General features: G+C 45.1%; 1 protein-coding gene across 10 annotated transcripts in view; it reads left to right on the top strand.

The window, feature by feature from the left end:
- Positions 1–20,887, top strand: part of mast2 (microtubule associated serine/threonine kinase 2) — a 165,279-nt gene that overhangs the window by 137,739 nt on the left and 6,653 nt on the right. For all 10 annotated transcript variants that reach the window (XM_084356119.1, XM_084356122.1, XM_084356121.1 and 7 more), the window contains 22 exons: positions 2,526–2,601; positions 3,543–3,752; positions 10,353–10,454; positions 12,950–13,082; positions 13,174–13,241; positions 13,367–13,470; positions 13,619–13,827; positions 13,915–14,053; positions 14,199–14,331; positions 14,454–14,619; positions 16,603–16,704; positions 16,935–17,057; positions 17,148–17,257; positions 17,371–17,525; positions 17,754–17,896; positions 18,019–18,192; positions 18,301–18,549; positions 18,737–18,963; positions 19,272–19,394; positions 19,534–19,670; positions 19,766–19,956; positions 20,169–20,722. In XM_084356119.1, coding sequence (XP_084212245.1) covers positions 2,526–2,601; positions 3,543–3,752; positions 10,353–10,454; positions 12,950–13,082; positions 13,174–13,241; positions 13,367–13,470; positions 13,619–13,827; positions 13,915–14,053; positions 14,199–14,331; positions 14,454–14,619; positions 16,603–16,704; positions 16,935–17,057; positions 17,148–17,257; positions 17,371–17,525; positions 17,754–17,896; positions 18,019–18,192; positions 18,301–18,549; positions 18,737–18,963; positions 19,272–19,394; positions 19,534–19,670; positions 19,766–19,956; positions 20,169–20,722 — 3,628 coding nt within the window. The remainder of the gene's footprint in view (positions 1–2,525; positions 2,602–3,542; positions 3,753–10,352; positions 10,455–12,949; positions 13,083–13,173; positions 13,242–13,366; positions 13,471–13,618; positions 13,828–13,914; positions 14,054–14,198; positions 14,332–14,453; positions 14,620–16,602; positions 16,705–16,934; positions 17,058–17,147; positions 17,258–17,370; positions 17,526–17,753; positions 17,897–18,018; positions 18,193–18,300; positions 18,550–18,736; positions 18,964–19,271; positions 19,395–19,533; positions 19,671–19,765; positions 19,957–20,168; positions 20,723–20,887) is intronic.

The raw sequence follows: 20,887 nt of genomic DNA, 5'->3' as shown, positions 1-20,887 counted from the left end.
GCTCATATGTCACGTTCAGGCTGTTCTCATTCCTATTAGGCTGGTAATTGGACTTTGAGCTGCCGATGGATGACTTAAAAAACATTACCTCATCGCACCGGTCACGTGTGTGTGTGTGTGTGTGTGTTGGCGTGTGTGTGTGTTGGCGTGTGTGTGAGTGTGTGTGTGTTGGCGTGTGTGCGTTAGCGTGTACCGATGACTCATACAGACATCTGGAGCCCCAAATTCATATTTTCACCTCACCTTCTGTCCCCTCAGTCTCTTTAGGAATTTTTAAAAATATTTTGTGATATGTTATATTTAGTTTTATTTTATTATAGTATTTGTTGAATTATTTTATATTTAAATTATATTTTTTATTGTCTCTCGGTCGTATTCATGTGATTTTAGGTTCATTATTTAAACTGTACACAGTGTTTTCAGTCTGTTTGTGGAAGAAGCTGCATGTATTTTAAAAAAAATACACAATTTCACATTATATTTGATTGGGCTGAGCGTATATCGATATTATAATGTTATCAATATATGAGACGATATATGGTCTTGAATTGTGGATATCATTATATCATAATATGTCATATGTGTTGTCTTCTCCTGGTTTTAGAGGCTGCATTACAGTAAAATTATCACATTTCTGAACTTACCAGACTGCTCTACTTGTTCAGAAATCTCTATTGTGTTCATGTAACAATAATCAGCTAAAAATCAAGACGGAATTAATATCAAGAAAACAAGTTTTGATTCCTAAAAGTGCTGATAACAAGCCGACATCAGAAGATAAGTGGAAGTTAAAATGAAAATATTGGGACAGGATTATTTATTAACATGGAGATTATCTGTACCAAACACTTCTGCAATATTTAGAAGAGGATGTTTACTGTCACAAATGGATTGAATGAATAATACAGCAGGCTAACAAAGCCTAAAATTGCTTTGAATGATATTTCTTCCCATGACGTGCACACAACCACACACACACACACACACACACACACACACACACGCAGCCTGTCACCTGTCGTCTTCCCCTCATTCTCCTGAAAGTGAGACATAGAAAGGTCAAGGATATTGCTGCTGTCGCTATTGTGTCTTATTGTGGAGCGAGGTTGGAGGTGGGGGGTGGTGTGTGATAGAATAAAAAAGAGATGAGTCCCAGGAGGAGGGAAATAGAGAGAAAATGGAGTCCACTGAGCGAACGACAGACGGATTGATATTCTGTTGGAGCCGTGTGGACTGAAGGAGACGTCACTGTCAGGCTGTCAGCCCGTGAAAACCCCCCGAGAGCTGACGGACACTCGGAGCAGTGAGGCAGCCTCGCTTTATTACTGACACACAAACACACATACACCACACACACACAGTCAGGTGGTCCGCTGGTCTCCAGAGGCGTTACCTTTGTGCCGCTCTCTGTGTGCAGCCATGTGAGTCCAGAGGTTGTCATGGTCCTCGGTTTACACTGCTGAGGACACACATATGATGAAGACCCCGAGGTCCCGTTAGTGTGCATGACCACCGTCCTGCTTTTATTCCCTCTGTGCTCCGGTGACCTGACCAGTCCTGTCTGTCACATCCAGTCTGCTCACTTGTGTCTCTGCAGCTCAGAAACAGGCAGCACCCCCCATCCAAGTCCAGATCAGTCCTACATTTCAGATCTCAGAGCTTTTCTTAAGCTCAGTGTGTGGTCAGTTTTCTACGCTTGGCTCCTGTTGTGCTGCTCTTGTGAAGTTTTTATCGAGTCACAGAGCTAGTAATCTGTTTTTCTGAAAGATAAATCTCTGATATTTGAAAAATAAAATCCTTGAAAAACTGAAAATGGCATTTAATATCATGTGCCGAGCAAGTTCTGGCTTCTGTCTTAGTTTGGATCAGGATATACAGTCCCGATCCTGGGTAACAAATTAAAAATGTTACTTTATCCAGATGGTTGGAAGAACATGGAGTTTTTGAAAGACTGTCTGGGATTTATCTTTCAGAAAGAAGCTCAGTTCATGTTTCAAAACAGTTTTATATATCGGTACCTTCTCAAAGTAACCGTTACTTCATCATTAAGTCTCCTACACATGTTTAAAACATCTGGATGTAAAAACATGAGCCCCATGTACAGCTGAGGAAGGTCCAACACTCAGCTGCCACATGTTGGAGTGTTGTAGGACACATTAGACATCAGGTACAATATATAATTTTTCAAATTTTGATTTCTACAGCAATAATGCTGGATATACAATAATAACTGATGCTATAGCAGCTAAGCTAACCTCCAGCTGCCTCTTCTGATACAGCTGTTTGTGTTTTTTATATCTTTTATTGAATCTGAAGTTTAAATAGTGTCAATAATTGTTCTTCTAAGTTTTAATGATAAAGGCAACGTGGAGGTTGATGCGTCTGTTTCCACTGGTGGATTAAATAACATAAGACTCTTTATCTCTGTGCAACAAATGGTCCAGTTTTGGCCAAACTGACACATTTGCATCATTAAGCGTTCAGTGATTCCACTCATCTGTGTTTGTGTGTCTGTTTGGTTTCAGTCCCGGGCGCTCGCCTATCTCCTTCGACCATGAGATCGTGATGATGAACCATGTGTACAAGGAGAGGTTCCCCAAGGTTTGTACTGCACACACACACTTCCTGTACAGAGTGTATTCACTGTGAGTGTACAGGTGGGTGACAGCTTAAAGGAAAACCAACACAAACCCTAACAATTATGTGTTTTGAACATTTTAGGCTGAAATCATTTTAATAAGTATTTCAGGTGTTTACATCCAACCACAAGAAAGATTCAGACACATTTCCAACTCCAGCTCAAATCTAACTAGCTGCAGTTTAGTCACTCTGGTGTCTTAAAGGAACAGTTCACCTAAAAGTAAAAGTCATCATCTCCTCCCTCCATGTTGATGAAAGTCAGGTGAAGTCTCGTAGTCCACAAAACATTTCTGGAGCTTCACAGCAAAACAGATTTGCTTTAATCCAAGTTTCCAGAAGCCCAGAGATCACAAACTGAGCTCGACTGCGAGTCAAAGGGTGTAAATAAGGTTTTTCCAAATCAATTTGGGATCTCAGGCTTTCAGAGACTTGGATTAAGCTCAACGAGCTGTATTTAAAACAAGTTCCCAGGTACTTCACTTAACTTTCCTTTCATTTTTGGGTGAACTGTTCCTTTAACACATTTCTGCAGCTTCCTACAAAAAGGCAGTTCCCAGCTGTGTTTGTTGTTGGAGGGTTTTTACTTGAAAGAAATGTTGATTGAACAGATGTTAATGTAGAAAATCATTTTCTTATAAAAATGTTCTCAACGTCTCAGACTTTAAGATTTCTGTCCAGTTATTATTATAATAGTTTGTTATTATTTGACGGGATATGGTGACAGCTGAAGACTTCTGTGTCCGGTTTTAATATTTAATCATTCAGTGTGAAGTCATTTACCCTGATATATGATTCGATCGGTGCACCTGCAGTTTTGCGTCTCTCCATGAGTCTCTCACCTCTTGTATGACTCATCCTTGTCTCCCCCCTCCTCCCCTCCTCTCCCCTCCCCTCCCCCTCAGGCGACGGCTCAAATGGAGGAGCGCCTGGCTGAGCTGCTCTGCTCCTCGGCCCCGGAGAAGGTTTGCCCGCTGGCCGACGGGGTCCTGAGCTTCATCCACCATCAGTTGATAGAGCTGTCCAGAGACTGCCTGGAGAAAAGCAGAGAGGGCCTCATCACCTCCCGCTACTTCTACGAGCTCCAGGAGAACCTGGAGAAGCTGCTGCAAGATGTAAGTGGACCCACAGATTATTCACTGTCCTGCAACAAGCAACTTTAAGAAAGGAAAACACCTCTCATGAGTAGATGTATAAGATTCTCAGGCACTTTCCTCTCTGTAGGAGGTAAATTCACTTGCAACTTGATTGTTCTCCTCAGTGTATGTCTCCTACAAAAGTGTAGCCCCTTAAGATGCAATGTTTGAAGAAAGGCCTCAGTAATACGTAGATTTAATTTACATGTTTAAAGTATTCAGCAGCTGCATGGCATCATACAGCACCTTTACGAGCGCTTCACATGTGGCATTAAATGTGTAAAAACAACATTTAAAAGAAAATTAGATTAGATTAGATTGGTTTGAAAACCTTCAGCAGCTCTTATGAACAGGGCTGCAACTTGAGACTGTTTCATTACAGATTAATAAATCAATATTTTTCTCGATTAAGGAAGAATAAAAAGAGGAAATATTCCCATTCAAGAATCAGACAATTTTGACTTTGACTAGATCGAAGCCAAATAGCTCCACAGTTATTGTTGTCAAAATCATTTATCAGCACACAACAACACCCGACACTTTACTCTTTATCGAGCAGTAAATTAAGACGTCAGACTCGAATGAATCAGCACCATTTTGCGTCATCGCTGTCGAGTCGCATGACTAATTTCCACATCTGTCATAGTCGTAGCAGTGCATTATGGGGCTTGTAAAAGGAGCAGATAAAGAAGAGCCCCATGTCGACAGTCCAGACTTTATTTCACCAGAATTTCCTAATTATTTCCTAAAACATTAAATGTGTAACTGGGAATTCATCAGCAGGTTCCTGGAAGGATTATGCAAATTAGTAATTATGGGAAAAATTGAGTCAATTGTTAAACTTCAAATTAATTATTTTCAACTAACTGACAACCATAACTGCCTCACACCTTCGTACGCACCAGACTCCACAGAAAATGTGTATGTTTTTACAGCGATTTCCTCTAATGACAAGTCATAATGTCTGCCTTGGTGAGAGTCCACTCTGGGCTCCGATGAAGACATCATGACTGTGGCACCTTCCCGGTCACGCTCAGTTAACCGTGGAACAACTCACGGCGTGACGCGCCCCTTCGCTCACTCATCATGGTCACAACCGTCAGCGCCGCGTGATGTCATACAACGGCACAAAGACGGTGGTCCGGTTGCAAACACATAAAGCTCCCACAGCTTCAACACATTCCTTCACACACACACACACACACACTTTGTGTTTATTACCAGCAAACAACTGTGGTTTTGCTGACCACAGCGTGGGACCGTGTCGGACGGTTTCTGTGTATTTCTGCACATGTGAACATTGAATTATATTTACATGTGTGTGGCAGTGGTGACATCTCTATTAGCTCAGTTTTGCAGTGCCTGGGGGGCGACATTATGGCTCCCACCGGCCTCTTATTGACCTTCTGTTCTACTGGGACACACACACACACACACACACACACAAACTATCTCTCAATCATAGACACACACACATATATGCAGGCGAGCATGCACACACACACACACACACACACGTCCTCCCCGATTTTAATTTCACACTCCAGCAGTCACCGGGGGCTGACAGATGACTCTCCCAGACGAGCAGGAGGGGTGAAGGAGGTGCAGTCGGAGGCTTTTGGGATGGGCGGGGATTCGAGGGGATTCCTCAGTTTCTGATTGGCCGGCGGGCTCGCAGAGGGGAGGTGGATGCACGAAGCCCGTTCGAATGCTTTTGGAGGGTGTGAGGAACTGGACCTGAGCACATCTGGAGACGCTTTAGATGCCGAAGCTGCAATGCGGGCTCAGTGATGACATCACCAATTAGGCGCCGTTAGTCTGTTGTTTTTTGGCGAGCGGCCAAGCGCGGCAGCAGGTGGAGCAGAGCCACAGAGGAGAGCAGAGGATGAGGCCGTGAGCAGGTGGACGGAGGCGTCAGAACAGCCTTTATGGACATTCCTCGTTTTTGTGGGGTTTTTTGGCGGAAACATGTCTCGTGTATCGTGGCAGAGGAGGCTGGAGGAGGAGGAGGTGCTGGAGGAGGTGCTGAGGAGGAGCGAGTGGAAGGTGTTCACTCACAGATGGGAGGAGGAGGAGGAGGAGGAGGACGCAGAGTTTACAGTTGAGTCGATTTCAGTTTGATTCAGTAAAGCTGTATTGGCACGCTGATGATGACGGAGACGATGAGCCTCGTAGCTTCTGATGCTGTTGAAGAAATAGTTGAACTCAGTGTAACTTTGAGATGACTTTCAGCTCAGGTCCGGTTCTGCTTCAGGTGGTTCTCTGTGGCCCGTCAGGAGCTGCTTGTTCACTGCTTTTATGGGGTTGTAACTTCCTGTCACACTCAGAGCACAGAAAGTCTTTAACTCTCAATTCTTTCTCTTCATTATGATTTACTTGAAACTAAACCATCAGTGCTGGTTGTCGCCTGTCTTGTAAGATGTGTCACCACTTCTGTAAATATTCAAAGAACATAATTGGACACGTTGCTGAGATCGTTGACAGATTCATTAATTATTAAATCTTGTTGTAATCAGTCGACTGCTGTGGGTGTTTTTCTGTAGGTTGTTAATAATTCAGACGTTTTAATGAGTCATCAGGTCATTTTCTACTGCTGTGATTTACTGTATTTTAATAGACTTCCTTTGGATCAGTTAATTAAGTAGAAAAGGGACAATCTGCTTCTTAGAACAGACTTAACGTGTACTAGACTTTGTCTGGTATCCAAAACGACATAAGGGCTGATGAATGTTGTCTTCACTGCTTTGTTGTATTCGTTGAGTTCAACATTTAACTTTGAGGACCATCAGATGTCCAGATGTTTTAGTCGTCAGCTTCACTTTGCCCGGAGTGGCAGGAAACGCCTTCAGTATCGAGACAGTGATCTATAATTGCTGTTATATACTGGGGTTGTGCAGTTTAAAGGGTCAGTTCACCCAAAACATAAAAAGAAAAACAATTATTTGCTCACTTTCCACTTGTGGTACCTAACCATGAAGACACGGTCAGTTTGGTAATATATCAGAATGTATTACAGCGCATCTAAAGACTGTACCATGATATAATTTTACATGATTTCTAGAAAGAGTAACCAAATCTTTCTATTCTATTCTATTTTTGGGCTATTTCGGTTCATAACATACTTAACAAATGCAGCTATTTCAGGAGGAACAACCAGAGACTTGAAAGCTCTCTGTACCTCCGGCTTAAACAATGTAGGAAAGTCTCTTTAAAAATGTAAATAATCTGACAATAAATCTTTCATGTTCACCAATCGAAGTTTCATTCCCAAGTTTTGAAATATCAGTCTGTCTCCCCAATTCAGTGGAAGTGAGTGAGATCTCTTCTGGGGTGTTTACAGCATTTGAAACTGACAACAGTAGCTCGTCTTTCCAGGAACAATGTCCTTGATATTAGGTGAACTGACCCTTTAACTGTGAATCTACAAAGAAAAGCATGAAGGTGTGTTTTTCTTTGGTTTTGTTGAGCCTTCCAAGTTTCTCTGTTGTGAAATATTAATGAAACAGGTTTCCCTCCATCTGTTCGCGTGTTATAACATCAGCTGTGTTTTTGTGTATAAAACCGTTCGTCCTGTTATATTTTAGTTTCCATCCGTCCACTTTCTTCCTGTCTTGACATGCCTTCTTTGTCCTCCTTGCTTTTCCATTCCTTTATTCATCCATCCGTTCTTCCTCTCCTCGTGTCACGACCCCATTACAGAGCTCGCAGGAGGCCGACTCACCTCTCCTCCTTCTGTCCTCCTCGACTCCTGCTCTCGCCTTTTATCTCTCCTCCACCTTTACCCCCGTCTCCTCCGTCCCTCTGTGTTTCTCCACTGCTCGTCCTCTCTTCCGCTCCCTCATCCATCCATGTCAGGGGGCCTTAGTGACCTCCCTGGCGGTCGCCATGGCAACCTGCATCTAGACCATCTTCTGCTGGAAACCCCTGGGAGACCCTGTTAGACCCCTGTAGGTCACCTGAGGGCAGAGAGGAGGGCGGAGTGCTAACTCAGCTCTGGTGATCCATCGTTCGCTCTGAGCCTTCAGCTTGTTTATCAGACTCACAAACAGCCACATACAACTGGTTTTAATTGGCTCTCAGCTCGACTCAGGTGAACACCTCACCTGCTCTGAGAGTGATGAGTGCGATACAACAGGTGACGTCACCTCCGTCTCAATCATGTGTAAGCCTGCAAACGAACACGTGTGGCTGAATCTCGTGTGTTGTGCGTGTTCACATGGCGGCGTTAAAATAATGAGTACAAATATTTTCACCTTAACATTCAGTACTGACCAGCCAACGAGATAACTGCTTCCTGTTGAGTTTTTCAGCATAAAATACAGATACAGACAAAGAAAACAAACATCAGCCTCCTTCTTTCTGAAACTCTCCACATTGTCCCATCATCAGACCCTTTAATGACCTCGTGTCCTGTGTGAAAGTCATGTTTAACCATTTGATCATTAATTTGACACCCGTCTGTACGTGATGTAACCATGCTTGTTAATAAAAGATCGTTTCTAACCTCTGTGGTTAAACCTTAACCCGTTTATTCTAAGAATATATTTCTAAATGGAGCTATCACAAAACACTGGGTGTGATACGACCTGTGATCACCGCAGTTTAAAAATAAAAATCTGAATTATTGCCTACTACTCTTTCTTCTTCTTCTCCTTCTTCTTCCATATCACAGGTAGAAACCACAGTTAAGATGTAGGATTATTTACAATATACTACAAATATTACAATATAATCATATGCACATTATTAACACAATATCAATATTTCATTTTTAAATATCACAGCGATTTTCAGTTTTGCTATAATGCGACACCCTGACACAGATGTAGAAAAATACAGCCAGTACAACATTTACAAACTCAGAAGCAATAATACATTAAAGTGAGACATAATGAATATTAAATAGTCATTTGTATTTTAAGTCAGACATTATTATGAACAATTGTTTTTTTATGTTTACACAGATTCATTGTTATATAAAAGTTTATCCTTCATTTACAGATTTCCTCGTCTAGACAACACAAGTAAAGCTTTTTCTAATAAAAAAATGTAACTACGATATACATCCACTCGTGATGAAATAAAATGTACACATTATATCAAACAGCACAAACATAAATACAAGATGAGAAAAGAAATAACTTAATTAATCTCGAAGGAAATTGAAACAGCGATTGCAACATAAAAATAAACAAACAAAAATACAGTACAGTATTAATAAAAGCTGTGAAATGAGTAAATGTTGACACCACTGCCAAATACAATAACATTTAAAAAAAAATACATTTAGGAAAATAAGTGAACAACAATAAAACTAGGATAGAAAATGTCGTGTACGATGTTATTGAGAGGTTAATAAAAGGTGATTGCACATTATACAGGCAGTTGAAGCACATTTTCTTCACTGTGACCCACCAGGGAATCACTTTCACATTAGACATGCAGAGTGTACATACAGTCTGTCTCACACACACACACACACACACACACACACACACACACACACACACACACACACACACACTCACACACTCTGACTGGTTAATTAGCCGCTGCACAGTGGGAGTCCGTCCCTCTGCTGTCCATTACTCACCGTTCACTGGCCTGTAGTCACCTCACACACATTCAGTCTCCTTCACACTTACATATACACACTCTAATACATATTTAGCGTGCACATACAGTACACAGACACACACACACACACACACACACACACACACCATGGCTTCATTACAGTTATAAATAATTCAGGAGGGGGGTCAGGGCCCCCGGGCCTCATGCTTCTGTCAGCACGGCCCTGTTAGACTAACAGAGCTGTCCGGGCTTTGTTTATGAAGCAGCGCCTCCTCCTCTCTGTTAGCCCGTCTGACACATACATACAGTACATACATTATTAATACACACGTACATACATACAGCCTGCATCCATAAATACACACACACGAGACCATACAGACACACACACATTACCCCCCTGACAATGAGACATGTTTTACTGTGGGTGGTTTGTAATTGTTACAGCCTCCGTTTTGCGCCCACACACACACACACACACACACACACACACTTCCCTTCCAGCCCATTTCTTTCCGGGGATCAGTGTTTGCTCCAGATGCGTGTGCAGTCAGTTACAGTGGATTGCTGGGTAAATTGCTCTGTCTCCACACTGACAGACATTTCACGGTGGATATGAGGGAGCGAGGCGGAGGTCGTTCTGATTTAGATTATCTCTCAGGTGTCACTGCAGGAAGGACTTCACCGTCCGTTTGTCCTCAAACTGCCCGTTCTGCTTTGTTTGTGAAGGACAAACACAAGCAGACACATCCTCTGCACACACTCAAGGTCAAAGACTTCACAACGACAAATGATTGAAAATATAATCAGAAATAATGAAGAGATGTTATTATGAGGGATCAGTCGTCTCACACAAAGAAGCAGTTCATTAAAACCTCATTTATGATTTTCATGTCAAGTGAAAATCTTCTCTCTCCAAAGAACATTTAAAAATAATTATTGAATATGAAGATAAAATGTTTTCTCTCATGCTATGCTAACCTTTTTTCTCTGTGTGTCCAGGCTCACGAGCGCTCGGAGAGTGTGGAGGTTACCTTCGTCACGCAACTCGTCAGGAAGCTGATGATCATCATCGCCCGGCCAGCGCGTCTGCTGGAGTGTCTGGTGAGAGAAACACGGACAGAAAGACGATTGTTGTCTCACAATCACCGACCGACTGACTCACTGACCACTGTCATGTTGTTGGACCAGCAGCAGACTCATGTGACATTAAGTGTGAAAGTTCTGTCATGCAGGTCATCATCTAAGTGTGACACGGAGGTTGAGCTTGAGTTTCTTGAAGACGTTTCACCTCTTATCTGAAAGGTTGACTGGTGGGGAGTCCCTGGAAACGTAACCTCTGTGGGGTCGTTAGCACCTGCAGAGTCATTAAGTTCTCATGGGGGTCGTTAGAAGAGAATAAGCCTTTTGGACGAGAGTCGAAACATCTTCAAGAATCCACCGCAGGTCCAGTTCCACTTCGATACTCGTGTGATGTGATACTAGTGTTTCACATTTTTACTTTAGTTTTAATAATCAGAGACAAAGCACATTTACTCAAGTACTGCACTTAAAGAGTGATTTTTATATAAAGTCCTCAGTGTCTCCAGAAGGAGCTGTGTGAAGTCTGATAAATGTCCTCAATAGTGTCCCTCGAGTCAGCGTCAGTTCAGACTCCAAGTCTGAAAAATGAGATAGAAGTGAGAAGTCTGTCGCTGCTCCTCGTCTCTGCTGCAGGACAGGTGCCTGATTTTGACGAGGATGAAGAACGTGTGTTGTAAAAAAGATAATAATTCTGGTTCTGCTTCATCGATTTCAGTACTTTTTTAAACTGTCCATCGATGTTGTAGGAGTGACGACTTATACGTCTGTGTTTATATTTAAAGATCCCCATTAGAAACATATGGATGTGCCTCTGGTCTTCCTGAGGTCCTGAACATTAAAATACAATGAAGACAATAAGAAAGTACAAACTATAAAAAAAACAGCAAACTGTGCGGACATGGATTAAAAGCAAATACAAGAAGTTCATAACACACAAAATAACATGCAGCTCAGTCGTCAGATGTGTTGGTGTGTTTTCGTCATGTGTCGTATTGATTCATTAAAGAAAATCGTCGTGTTTCTGAAATGTTGTAATCAGCCTCGTCCTGGTTGGTTACACAGCGAAGTCTTTGCATTTTAATCACACGCTGCACCGTGCCGTAAATTAGAGTCCGTTTGAAAGATCGCTGTGAAAAATATGAGCAGTATTAACTGGAATAGCTTTTTCATATTGTACCGCTCCACTCCATGCGTGGTTAATAAACAATTTAGAGCTTCCTGCTCCCCGGTGTGAGATGATTCAACGGCAGCAATTCATTTACAGACTTCCTCTGAGGATTTTAAATCAGCCTAATGTACACACACACACACACACACACACACATTAACTCCTCTCAGCCTGTAGGGCAGGGTTTACACATGAATTGCAGTTTGGGCGCCATTTGGAGCAGATCTGGGCTCAAACGGGTGAATCCAACCTGGTGTAGCCAAGAAATGAGACAAGGAGCGAGACAGAGAAGAGGCGAGAAAAGATAAGGACAGAGTGGAAAAAACAAGTGTAGGAGACAGAGGGGTAATCGGAGGGGCAGCGGAGGGTGAGGAGGAGGAGGGTGAGGAGGAGGAGGAGGAGGAGGGAGGAGGAGGAGGAGGAGGGAGGAGGAGGAGGGAGGAGGAGGAGGAGGAGGAGCAGGAGGAGGAGGAGGAGGGAGGAGGAGGAGGAGGAGGAGGAGGAGGGAGGAGGAGGAGGAGGAGGGAGGAGGAGGAGGGAGGAGGAGGAGGAGGAGGAGGGAGGAGGAGGAGGAGGAGGGAGGAGGAGGAGGGAGGAGGAGGAGGAGGAGGAGCAGGAGGAGGAGGAGGAGGGAGGAGGAGGAGGAGGAGGAGGAGGGCTCACCACAGTAGTTTTGACTAATCACATGCAGCTGAAGCTGTGGCACCGTACAGGATGGGTTTTTATAAATGGGAGCACACAGATAGAAGAGGGGGCAGTGTGTGTGTGTGTGTGTGTGTGTGTGTGTGTGTGTGTGTGTGTGTGTGTGTGTGTGTGTGTGTGTGTGTGTGTGTGTGTGTGTGTGTGTGTGTGTGTGTGTGTGTGTGTGTGTGTGTGTGTGTGTGTGTGTGTGTGTTGAAGAAGTAGGGTGTCATTGTCAGAGGACACTGAAGTTAAATCAGGAGTGCAAGACCAAAAAACCTCCTCCCTGCTCTCAGCTCGTCGTCCATCCAGTCGTCTCCCTTCACTCAGAGTTTATTGTCCAATCAGAAGCTGTTGTGCAGTCGTTCACAGCTCGGAGCTTGAACGGTTGAATGTTTAAGATATCCATGTTACTCTAATAATCTATCAGAAATAAATACTTGATACTCAATAAAACATTCAAGTGTTAGAACAAGAAAAGAGTGATTTTATTTTCAGATGGACACAAACAGCCTCGAGTCAAACTGGAGTTCAAACAGCAACGACTGATTAAAATCTGACATTCAGGACATTAATACAGTTTTTGTAAACGTTCATCATTGTTAGCGGCCATTTTTAACATCTTAAATCTGTGCCTCCTTCCTCTCCTCTGTCTCTCGCCCTGCAGGAGTTTGATCCTGAGGAGTTTTACCATTTGTTGGAAGCAGCAGAGGGCCATGCCAAGGAGGGTCAGGGCATCAAGTCCGACATCCCCCGATACATCATCAGCCAGCTGGGCCTCACCAGGGACCCCCTGGAGGGTAACACCAGCTCAGACTCAACATTTATTTTAATTGTCATTGCTTTTTATATATACATGTCCTGTTCTAACTGACACTGGTGTCTCTGTAGAAATGGCCCAGCTGAGCAGCTATGACAGCGGGAACCCAGAAACACCAGAGACGGACGACTCGGTGGACGTGAGTACGCAACAGTCATCAATCAGAACTGTCCATCTGCAAAAAATGAAACGTCACTTAGTGCACGCAGAAATATTTTTTTCCATCTCTGTATTGATCATAAACCTGCTCTCTGTGTGTTTCAGAGTCAAGTAACGACCGTCCCAGCAGCTCCACCGCAGTCTAAAACCAAAACACCTCGAGAGGAAGACTTTGAAAACATCAAGCTCATCAGTAACGGAGCCTACGGGTAAAAGAGATTCAGATTTACGTCTTTGATATTCTGATAAAAACGCATAACTGCTGCATGAAACGATAACGCAACAGCTGAGGTCAATGAGTTGAATTAAAGTTTCTGATCTGTACATGTTCTGACTGAAATCTGTCTTCCTGTGTAGCGCCGTGTTTCTGGTGCGTCACAAGGAGACCCGGCAGCGTTTCGCCATGAAGAAGATCAACAAGCAGAACCTGATCCTGAGGAACCAGATCCAACAGGCCTTCGTGGAGCGAGACATCCTCACGTTCGCCGAGAACCCGTTTGTCGTCTCCATGTTCTGCTCCTTTGAGACCAGGAGACACCTCTGCATGGTGATGGAGTACGTGGAGGGTAAGATCGTCATCATTACGTTATCATAAAGTTTATTATCAGTATTAGTCTTTGTGTTGTGTTTAATATCGCTGCTCTCCTCTGCAGGCGGAGACTGCGCCACGCTGCTGAAGAATATCGGAGCTTTGCCGGTCGACATGGCTCGTATGTACTTTGCAGAGACCGTCCTCGCATTAGAGTATCTTCACAACTACGGCATCGTACACAGAGACCTCAAACCTGACAAGTAAGAAACACACACACACTCCAGGTTAAATCCACGTTCACTGCGTACAGTTACTGAATATCTGCCGTAGTTGTCTTTAGTTAGAAAATAAAGCTGAATGATTTAACAGTATTTGAGCTCAACCCTTTGATATTCTCTGCTGCAGTCTTCTCATCACCTCCATGGGACACATCAAGCTGACAGACTTCGGTCTGTCAAAGATCGGTTTGATGAGTTTGACCACAAACTTGTATGAAGGACACATCGAGAAAGACACCAGAGAGTTCCTCGACAAACAGGTGCCAGCTCACGTCTCTACCCTCACCACGTTTTGTTGTGGCCCTAAATGATGAAGTATTGTTCTTTTTTTCACTTATTATGCAGTAAAAAGCTAATTTCCTGTTTGTTGCTGCCTCCTCAGGTGTGCGGCACTCCAGAGTACATCGCCCCAGAGGTGATCCTGCGTCAGGGCTACGGGAAGCCGGTGGACTGGTGGGCGATGGGAGTCATCCTGTACGAGTTCCTGGTGGGCTGTGCTCCTTTCTTTGGAGACACACCAGAGGAGCTGTTTGGTCAGGTCATCAGTGGTGAGTAGCACTGCTGAAACTGCAGCCTAACAACAGCTCTGCTCTTGCTTCACCACTTTCTTGGGCAAAAAAGTCCAGTTTAAACCTGATAATCCAATCCAGCATTTGATGAGCTGCCAATCAAGAGTAAGACGACAGAAAACACATTCCTGATTGAACGACTTTCCTTTAATCTTTGTTTTTTTAAAGCGCAGTCGAGCATCTGAATATTATTCTCATCAAATAGCCATAAAAAGTAAAAGCTGAGAGACATCGATTGAAGGGGTCACAAGTCGAACCTGTTGGTGTAAAACTTCTGATTAAATAAAGCTGAATGCACCTAAACTGTTCAATCACTGCTCCTCTCTTTAAAAGTGCGTTGGTGCATGGATTTTTACGCCGATAATAAATTCTCCAGACAGACGTGGTAGACAAATTAAAACAAGACCCAGAACGAATCATCGGAGTCCGACGTCACCGTGTGCAGAGTACAAACACATTGTTGTGCAGAAAAAAGAGTCGAGAGCAAAATGTTAATGTTTTCTTCTAATGTTGATCAAACGCTTAAACGTGGAAGTCGTCTCGTTCCTGCGTTGTTCCAGTTTGTCTGTATTTCATTGAGGATGTTTAATGTTGGCCTTCAGCAAGACAGAGATGAAATCATCAGACGGACAGAGACGTTACTCTAAAGGAATAAAATCAATTATGATTTCTCTCCTGCGATCTCCGCTCCTCTGAATTCTCTTTGATGAAAGGGCGAGTCAATGATCATAAACCTGTATTGATCCCCTGCATGTCTCTTTTATGACCGTCTCTCCATATTGATGCACTGTGCTTATAAAGAGCTGCGAGCCTCGACTGTGTGTTTTTATGTCTGCAGGATGTTTGTGGAGCAGCAGGTTGTCGTGCAAGAAATATAAACAGAAACGAGTAAAAACCACCTGCAGTGAGATTAATTTACACAGAGACACAACACATCAGTGAGAGGGAGCAAACAAACATATCGATTTCTTGAAGCCAGCGATTGAAAACAAACCTAAAGGATGATTCTGATTTAGTACAACTTGGCTCTTATTTTTAAAGTTATGACACGATTGATTTGCAGAAATGTGGACAATGTGTAAACAACCCTCCGGCTCTGTCAGAGCGATGACGTCGTGTCGTGGTGAGCAGCAAAACTCTGGTGGCGCAAAGACACACAACGGCCTTCAGTCACATTCAAAACGTGTTTCATGAGGAATTTAAATGTTTAAATAGTCCAGTTTTTTCTCACATGACACTGTTTAGTTGTGTCACATGTGATTGTTAAGTTGTTTACGTGTGCTCTGACAGTGTGTAACTGTGATACCTTCCTCACACTGGAGGAAATATCTCAAGAGATGTGCTTAAATGAATCAGTGTTCAGTGTTGGGATGGTTACTTTTGAAATGAACCTCATCAAAGTAATGTAACTTATTACTTTTGATAACTTTTCCTGTCTGAAAAATGTTAAACTGGACAGTAGAGCTAAAAGATTGCTACAAACATCGATTGAAACCAGACACTGTAAACCTCACAGCACTCAACATGAATTACTGTTAAACTCTTAAAAGGCGTCAGTTCACTTGCAATAATTTGGCATAAATGGAGATTAAACATTAATCTGTAGCCTGCTGGACCGGCAGGAAGCAAAATGCAGATTCAGACTTCATCTTGAACGCACATAAATAACATCGTGTGGCAGCAGATGTGACTGAATCTACCTGAAGATGTTTCCTCAGATTTGACGTCAGTCATTTCCATGTTAGCAGCATTTTCACCGACAGTAAAGAAGATTAAACGATGTTAGAGCCCTTTGTTGACCTATAAGGAGAATATTGTTGAATTTTTTAGCACTGAAAGGCACTTTGTTCTGACGACATGGCGACCCGCTTTGACGTGGCCGTCTGGTTCCAGACAAACGGATAAAGACGACTACAGTGTGTGGTGTGACAGTAAAGACCTGTGTGTTTTACTCTGTGTTAGATGAGATCATCTGGCCGGAGGAGGATGAAGCTCTGCCTCAGGAGGCTCAGGACCTCATCACCAAACTGCTGAGACAAAACCCTCTGGAGAGACTGGGCACAGGTAACGCACACACGCACACACACACACACACAGGATGTGTTCTGATGTTTTGTGGACCGCTCTTTGCATTTGACGTTTTCTTTACACTCTGAATTTCGAGGTGTTTTTGCCCGAAGCTGCTCAGATCTGATCCTGTAGTTGCTGATACCTTTTCCTCTCTGTTCCTTCACTTTCGTCCCCGCTGTTCTCCACCGCTCTCCGTCTCCTCCCTCGCTCCTTCATCTCCACAGGAAGTGCCTTTGAGGTGAAGCAGCACCAGTTCTTCACAGAGCTGGACTGGAACAGCCTGCTGAGGCAGAAAGCCGAGTTCATTCCCCAGCTGGAGTCTGAGGACGACACCAGCTACTTTGACAGTACGTCCTCTGACCGCTTCATCCAAACATCTCCACCGCTCTGAAAGTGCTACAACCTATTCACTGTGTGTCTCTCTCATCTCGTCTCAGCTCGTTCTGATCGGTACCACCACGTGGACTCAGAAGAAGAGGACGACACCAACGACGATGAACACGTGGAGATTCGACAGTTCTCCTCCTGCTCGCCTCGATTCAGCAAGGTACACACCAACCAGAATACAAAAATTCAGATCTTTGGAGAGACAAGTCCAACTCAGGCTTTGCTGTAATGTTGCCTCAAATGTTGCATCACCTGGGATTTGTTGTTGTGCAGGTGTACAGCAGTATGGAGCGTCTGTCTCTGCACGAGGAGAAGAGGACTCCTCCACCCACCAAACGCAGCCTCAGTGAGGAGGGAGGAGATCGACTCGACAGCCTGAGCGGACTCAAGTCCAGAGATCGATCGTGGCTGGTGGGATCTCCAGAGATGTGAGTTCTTCACCTCCATACAACCACACAGCCTGTATCTCTAGTTTCTCTCATATTTAACGTCCATATTGGCTTTTATAACATGGACACTTGGTAAACAAACAAAGGACGCTGTGTGTAAATCCTCCTGTTTGTCAGAATAATCAGAATTGAGTATTTTTCAGTTTTTCTACACGTGATCTTGTCTTTTGGTTTCATTTGTTGGTTTACTGTGTTTTTCCTCCGCAGCCTGCGGAAGCGTCTGTCTGTCTCGGAGTCGTCCCACACAGAGAGCGACTCCAGCCCACCGCTGACGGTCCGGAGACGCTGCTGTTCAGCCATCATTGAGATGCCACGCTTCGCCATCTCCTCAGAGGAAGAGGGAGGTCAAGGTAAAAACGCAGGAAGGATATTCTGATGGCCTGCAGTCACTCGCTGTGCGGAGGAAACCGACCTTCGTGTCGGCCCAGAAATAAAAAAACGTTTTTTGTTGTTGTTGGTCTCCCCGGTGCAGCTGGAAGTCGTAAGAGCCCCAGCCTGTTGGGTCCGAGTGCCGTGAGGGGCCCGCGGAGTGAGGAGCTGCCCCTCGCCATCCCAGAGCTCCCAGTGGAGAGAGAGCTGAAGCTGGATGAGTCTCCCACCACACCGAGCTCCACCTCCAGTCAGCTGAGCAAGGCTACGCTCACACGTCAGTAACAAACAGCGCAGAGTCACAGGGATCATAGACCAACACGAGACGAAGCTACAAATGTTAAAAACCCTACATCTGAGCCTCTTCTCTCTCCTCTTCCTGCAGCGGGCAGCTCAGGTGACGTGTGTGACCGTGGCACCAGAGGTAACGGCAGTAACGGCGGAGCTGCTAAAGGCGTGGCCGACAGCGACTCTCCGTCTACTCCGAGAGCCATCAGCGACCTGGCGGCTCGCAGGGCTCGCCATCGGCTGCTGTCCGGAGACGACAAACACACAACTACACCGAGCTCCAGACCGCTCAACAAGGTCATCAAGTCCGCCTCGGCCACCACGCTGTCGCTGATGATCCCTGCAGGTCAGTGTGTTGGATACTGGGTTCTGTGTTCTGTCATTTAAGACATTAGAGACAGTAGAAAAGTATCAATGACAAATAAAACAGACCACAAACAGGCATTAAATGTGATCCTGGCCCGACAAGAACAAAGATCCGATTGTATGTAAAATACTCCACTCACAAATATCTGTCATCTGTCTGTTCCTAGACCACCACGGAGCCTCTCCATTGGCCAGCCCAATGTCGCCCCACTCACTGTCGTCCAACCCGTCCTCAAGAGACTCGTCCCCGAGCAGAGACCTCTCTCCGGCCGTGAGCAGCGTCAAACCCGCCATCGTGATCCACCGAGCGGGCAAGAAGTACGGCTTCACCCTGAGAGCCATCAGAGTTTACATGGGAGACTCCGACATCTACACTGTCCACCACATGGTCTGGGTGAGTCCCACCGACACACTGATGATGACAGATGTGTGTTTACTGCGACTGCTTGAAAAGTTTGAGGTTTCAGGCTCACAAGCATTAATTTAAGAACATTTTTTGTCTTTATTGTAACACACGTAGTTCAGCGTCACTGCTGGTCAGTCGTGCCTCTGTAGTTACAGTTCACCGGGATCCTTGTTGTTGACAGAAGATGGCAGTAAACAACAGCAGAACAAGCTCAGCCCTCGTGTGTTAAATACATCGACCTACATCTTCTTTGTCTTCTGTCTTTCCTCTCACCGTCTCTCTCTGCTCTCCCTCAGCACGTAGAGGAGGGAGGTCCGGCTCACGACGCCGGGCTGAGGGAGGGAGACCTGATCACCCAAGTCAACGGAGAGCCGGTCCACGGTCTGGTCCACACAGAGGTGGTGGAGCTCATACTGAAGGTTTGTAAAACTCACTGATGAACAGACGCAGTGTACAGCAGAGAAGATTCACATAAAAACCTGTAAAATATCCCAGTGAGCTGAAACTGAAATACGAAATTGAATCAAACACATCACATTTTTGTCTGTCGTCCCTCAGAGCGGAGCCAAAGTCTCCATCTCCGCCACCCCGTTTGAAAACACGTCCATCAAGGTCGGCCCAGCCCGGAAGACGGGCCACAAATCCAAGATGGCGAGACGCAACAAGAAGACCAAGACCAAGGAGGGACAGGACAGGTAGGACAGACGCTCCTGTGTTACATCAAACACTCTCTGTGTGTGTATTCAGTGTGTGGACTCATGGAGTGTGTTGTCCTGTGTTGTCTCTCCAGCACTAAGAAGAGGACGTCTCTGTTCAGGAAGATCACCAAGCAGGCGTCTCTCCTCCACACCAGCCGCAGTCTGTCCTCTCTGAACCGCTCTCTCTCCTCGGGGGAGAGCGGCCCCGGCTCGCCCACGCACAACCTGTCACCACGGAGCCCGACGCAGGGCTACAGGTCCACGCCAGACTCCGCCCACTCAGGTGAGAGACACGCTCAACTGGACTGTAATCATCAAGTATCAACATGTATCCAGTGGACCAGTGACATTCAACAATGGCTGTGGTCGATGTTCATCTGTTGTTGTTGTTGTTGTTGTTGTTGTTGTTGTTGTTGTTTTTCACATTCACAAGCTTCATACATGTAAACATATTACCTGAATATATAATTAATGTACTTCCTCTCTGCCCGTCAGTCGGTGGGAACTCGTCTCAGAGCAGCTCTCCCAGCTCCAGCGTCCCGAACTCCCCGGCGAGCTCGGGCCACATCCGGCCCAGCTCGCTGCACGGCCTCGCCCCGAAGCTCCAGCGCCAGTACCGCTCACCCCGGCGCAAGTCTGCCGGGAACATCCCCCTCTCCCCCCTGGCCCGCACACCCTCGCCCACCCCTCAGAGCAGCTCGCCGCAGCGCTCGCCCTCCCCGCTGCCCAGCCACGCTCTGGGACAGTCTGCAGTGGGTCAGTCGTTCCCTGTGAAGCTCCACTCGTCCCCTCCCCTGGTGAGGCAGATATCCAGGCCCAAGAGCGCAGAGCCTCCGCGGTCTCCGCTCCTCAAGAGGGTGCAGTCGGCTGAGAAACTGGCCTCCTCCCTCTCAAATCCCCCCTCGTCTCCCTCCGGGGTGGCAGCAGCAGGGGAGAAGAAGATGGCGGTGGGAGCGGCTGTAGGGAGCCGCAAGCACAGTCTGGACATCTCACACTCCGAGTTTAAGAAGGAGATTCTGCAGAGAGAGCCGAGCCTGCAGAGTCTTCAGGTACGAGTTTATCACTCACTGAATATAAGAAATAAACTAAGAACAGGTCAAATTATCTAGAGTGCATGAGATGAGTTAACTTAACAAGAGATTTTGAAATAAAATACGTGTTGAAAATAAAAAGTGTTTGAAATAAGTGAAAATTACACTACATGTTATGAAAGT

Source organism: Pagrus pagrus (assembly GCF_965226575.1).
Source record: "Pagrus pagrus genome assembly, chromosome: 6".
Classification (NCBI taxonomy): Eukaryota; Metazoa; Chordata; class Actinopteri; order Spariformes; family Sparidae; genus Pagrus; species Pagrus pagrus.
This window is presented reverse-complemented; position numbering and strand designations above follow the sequence as displayed.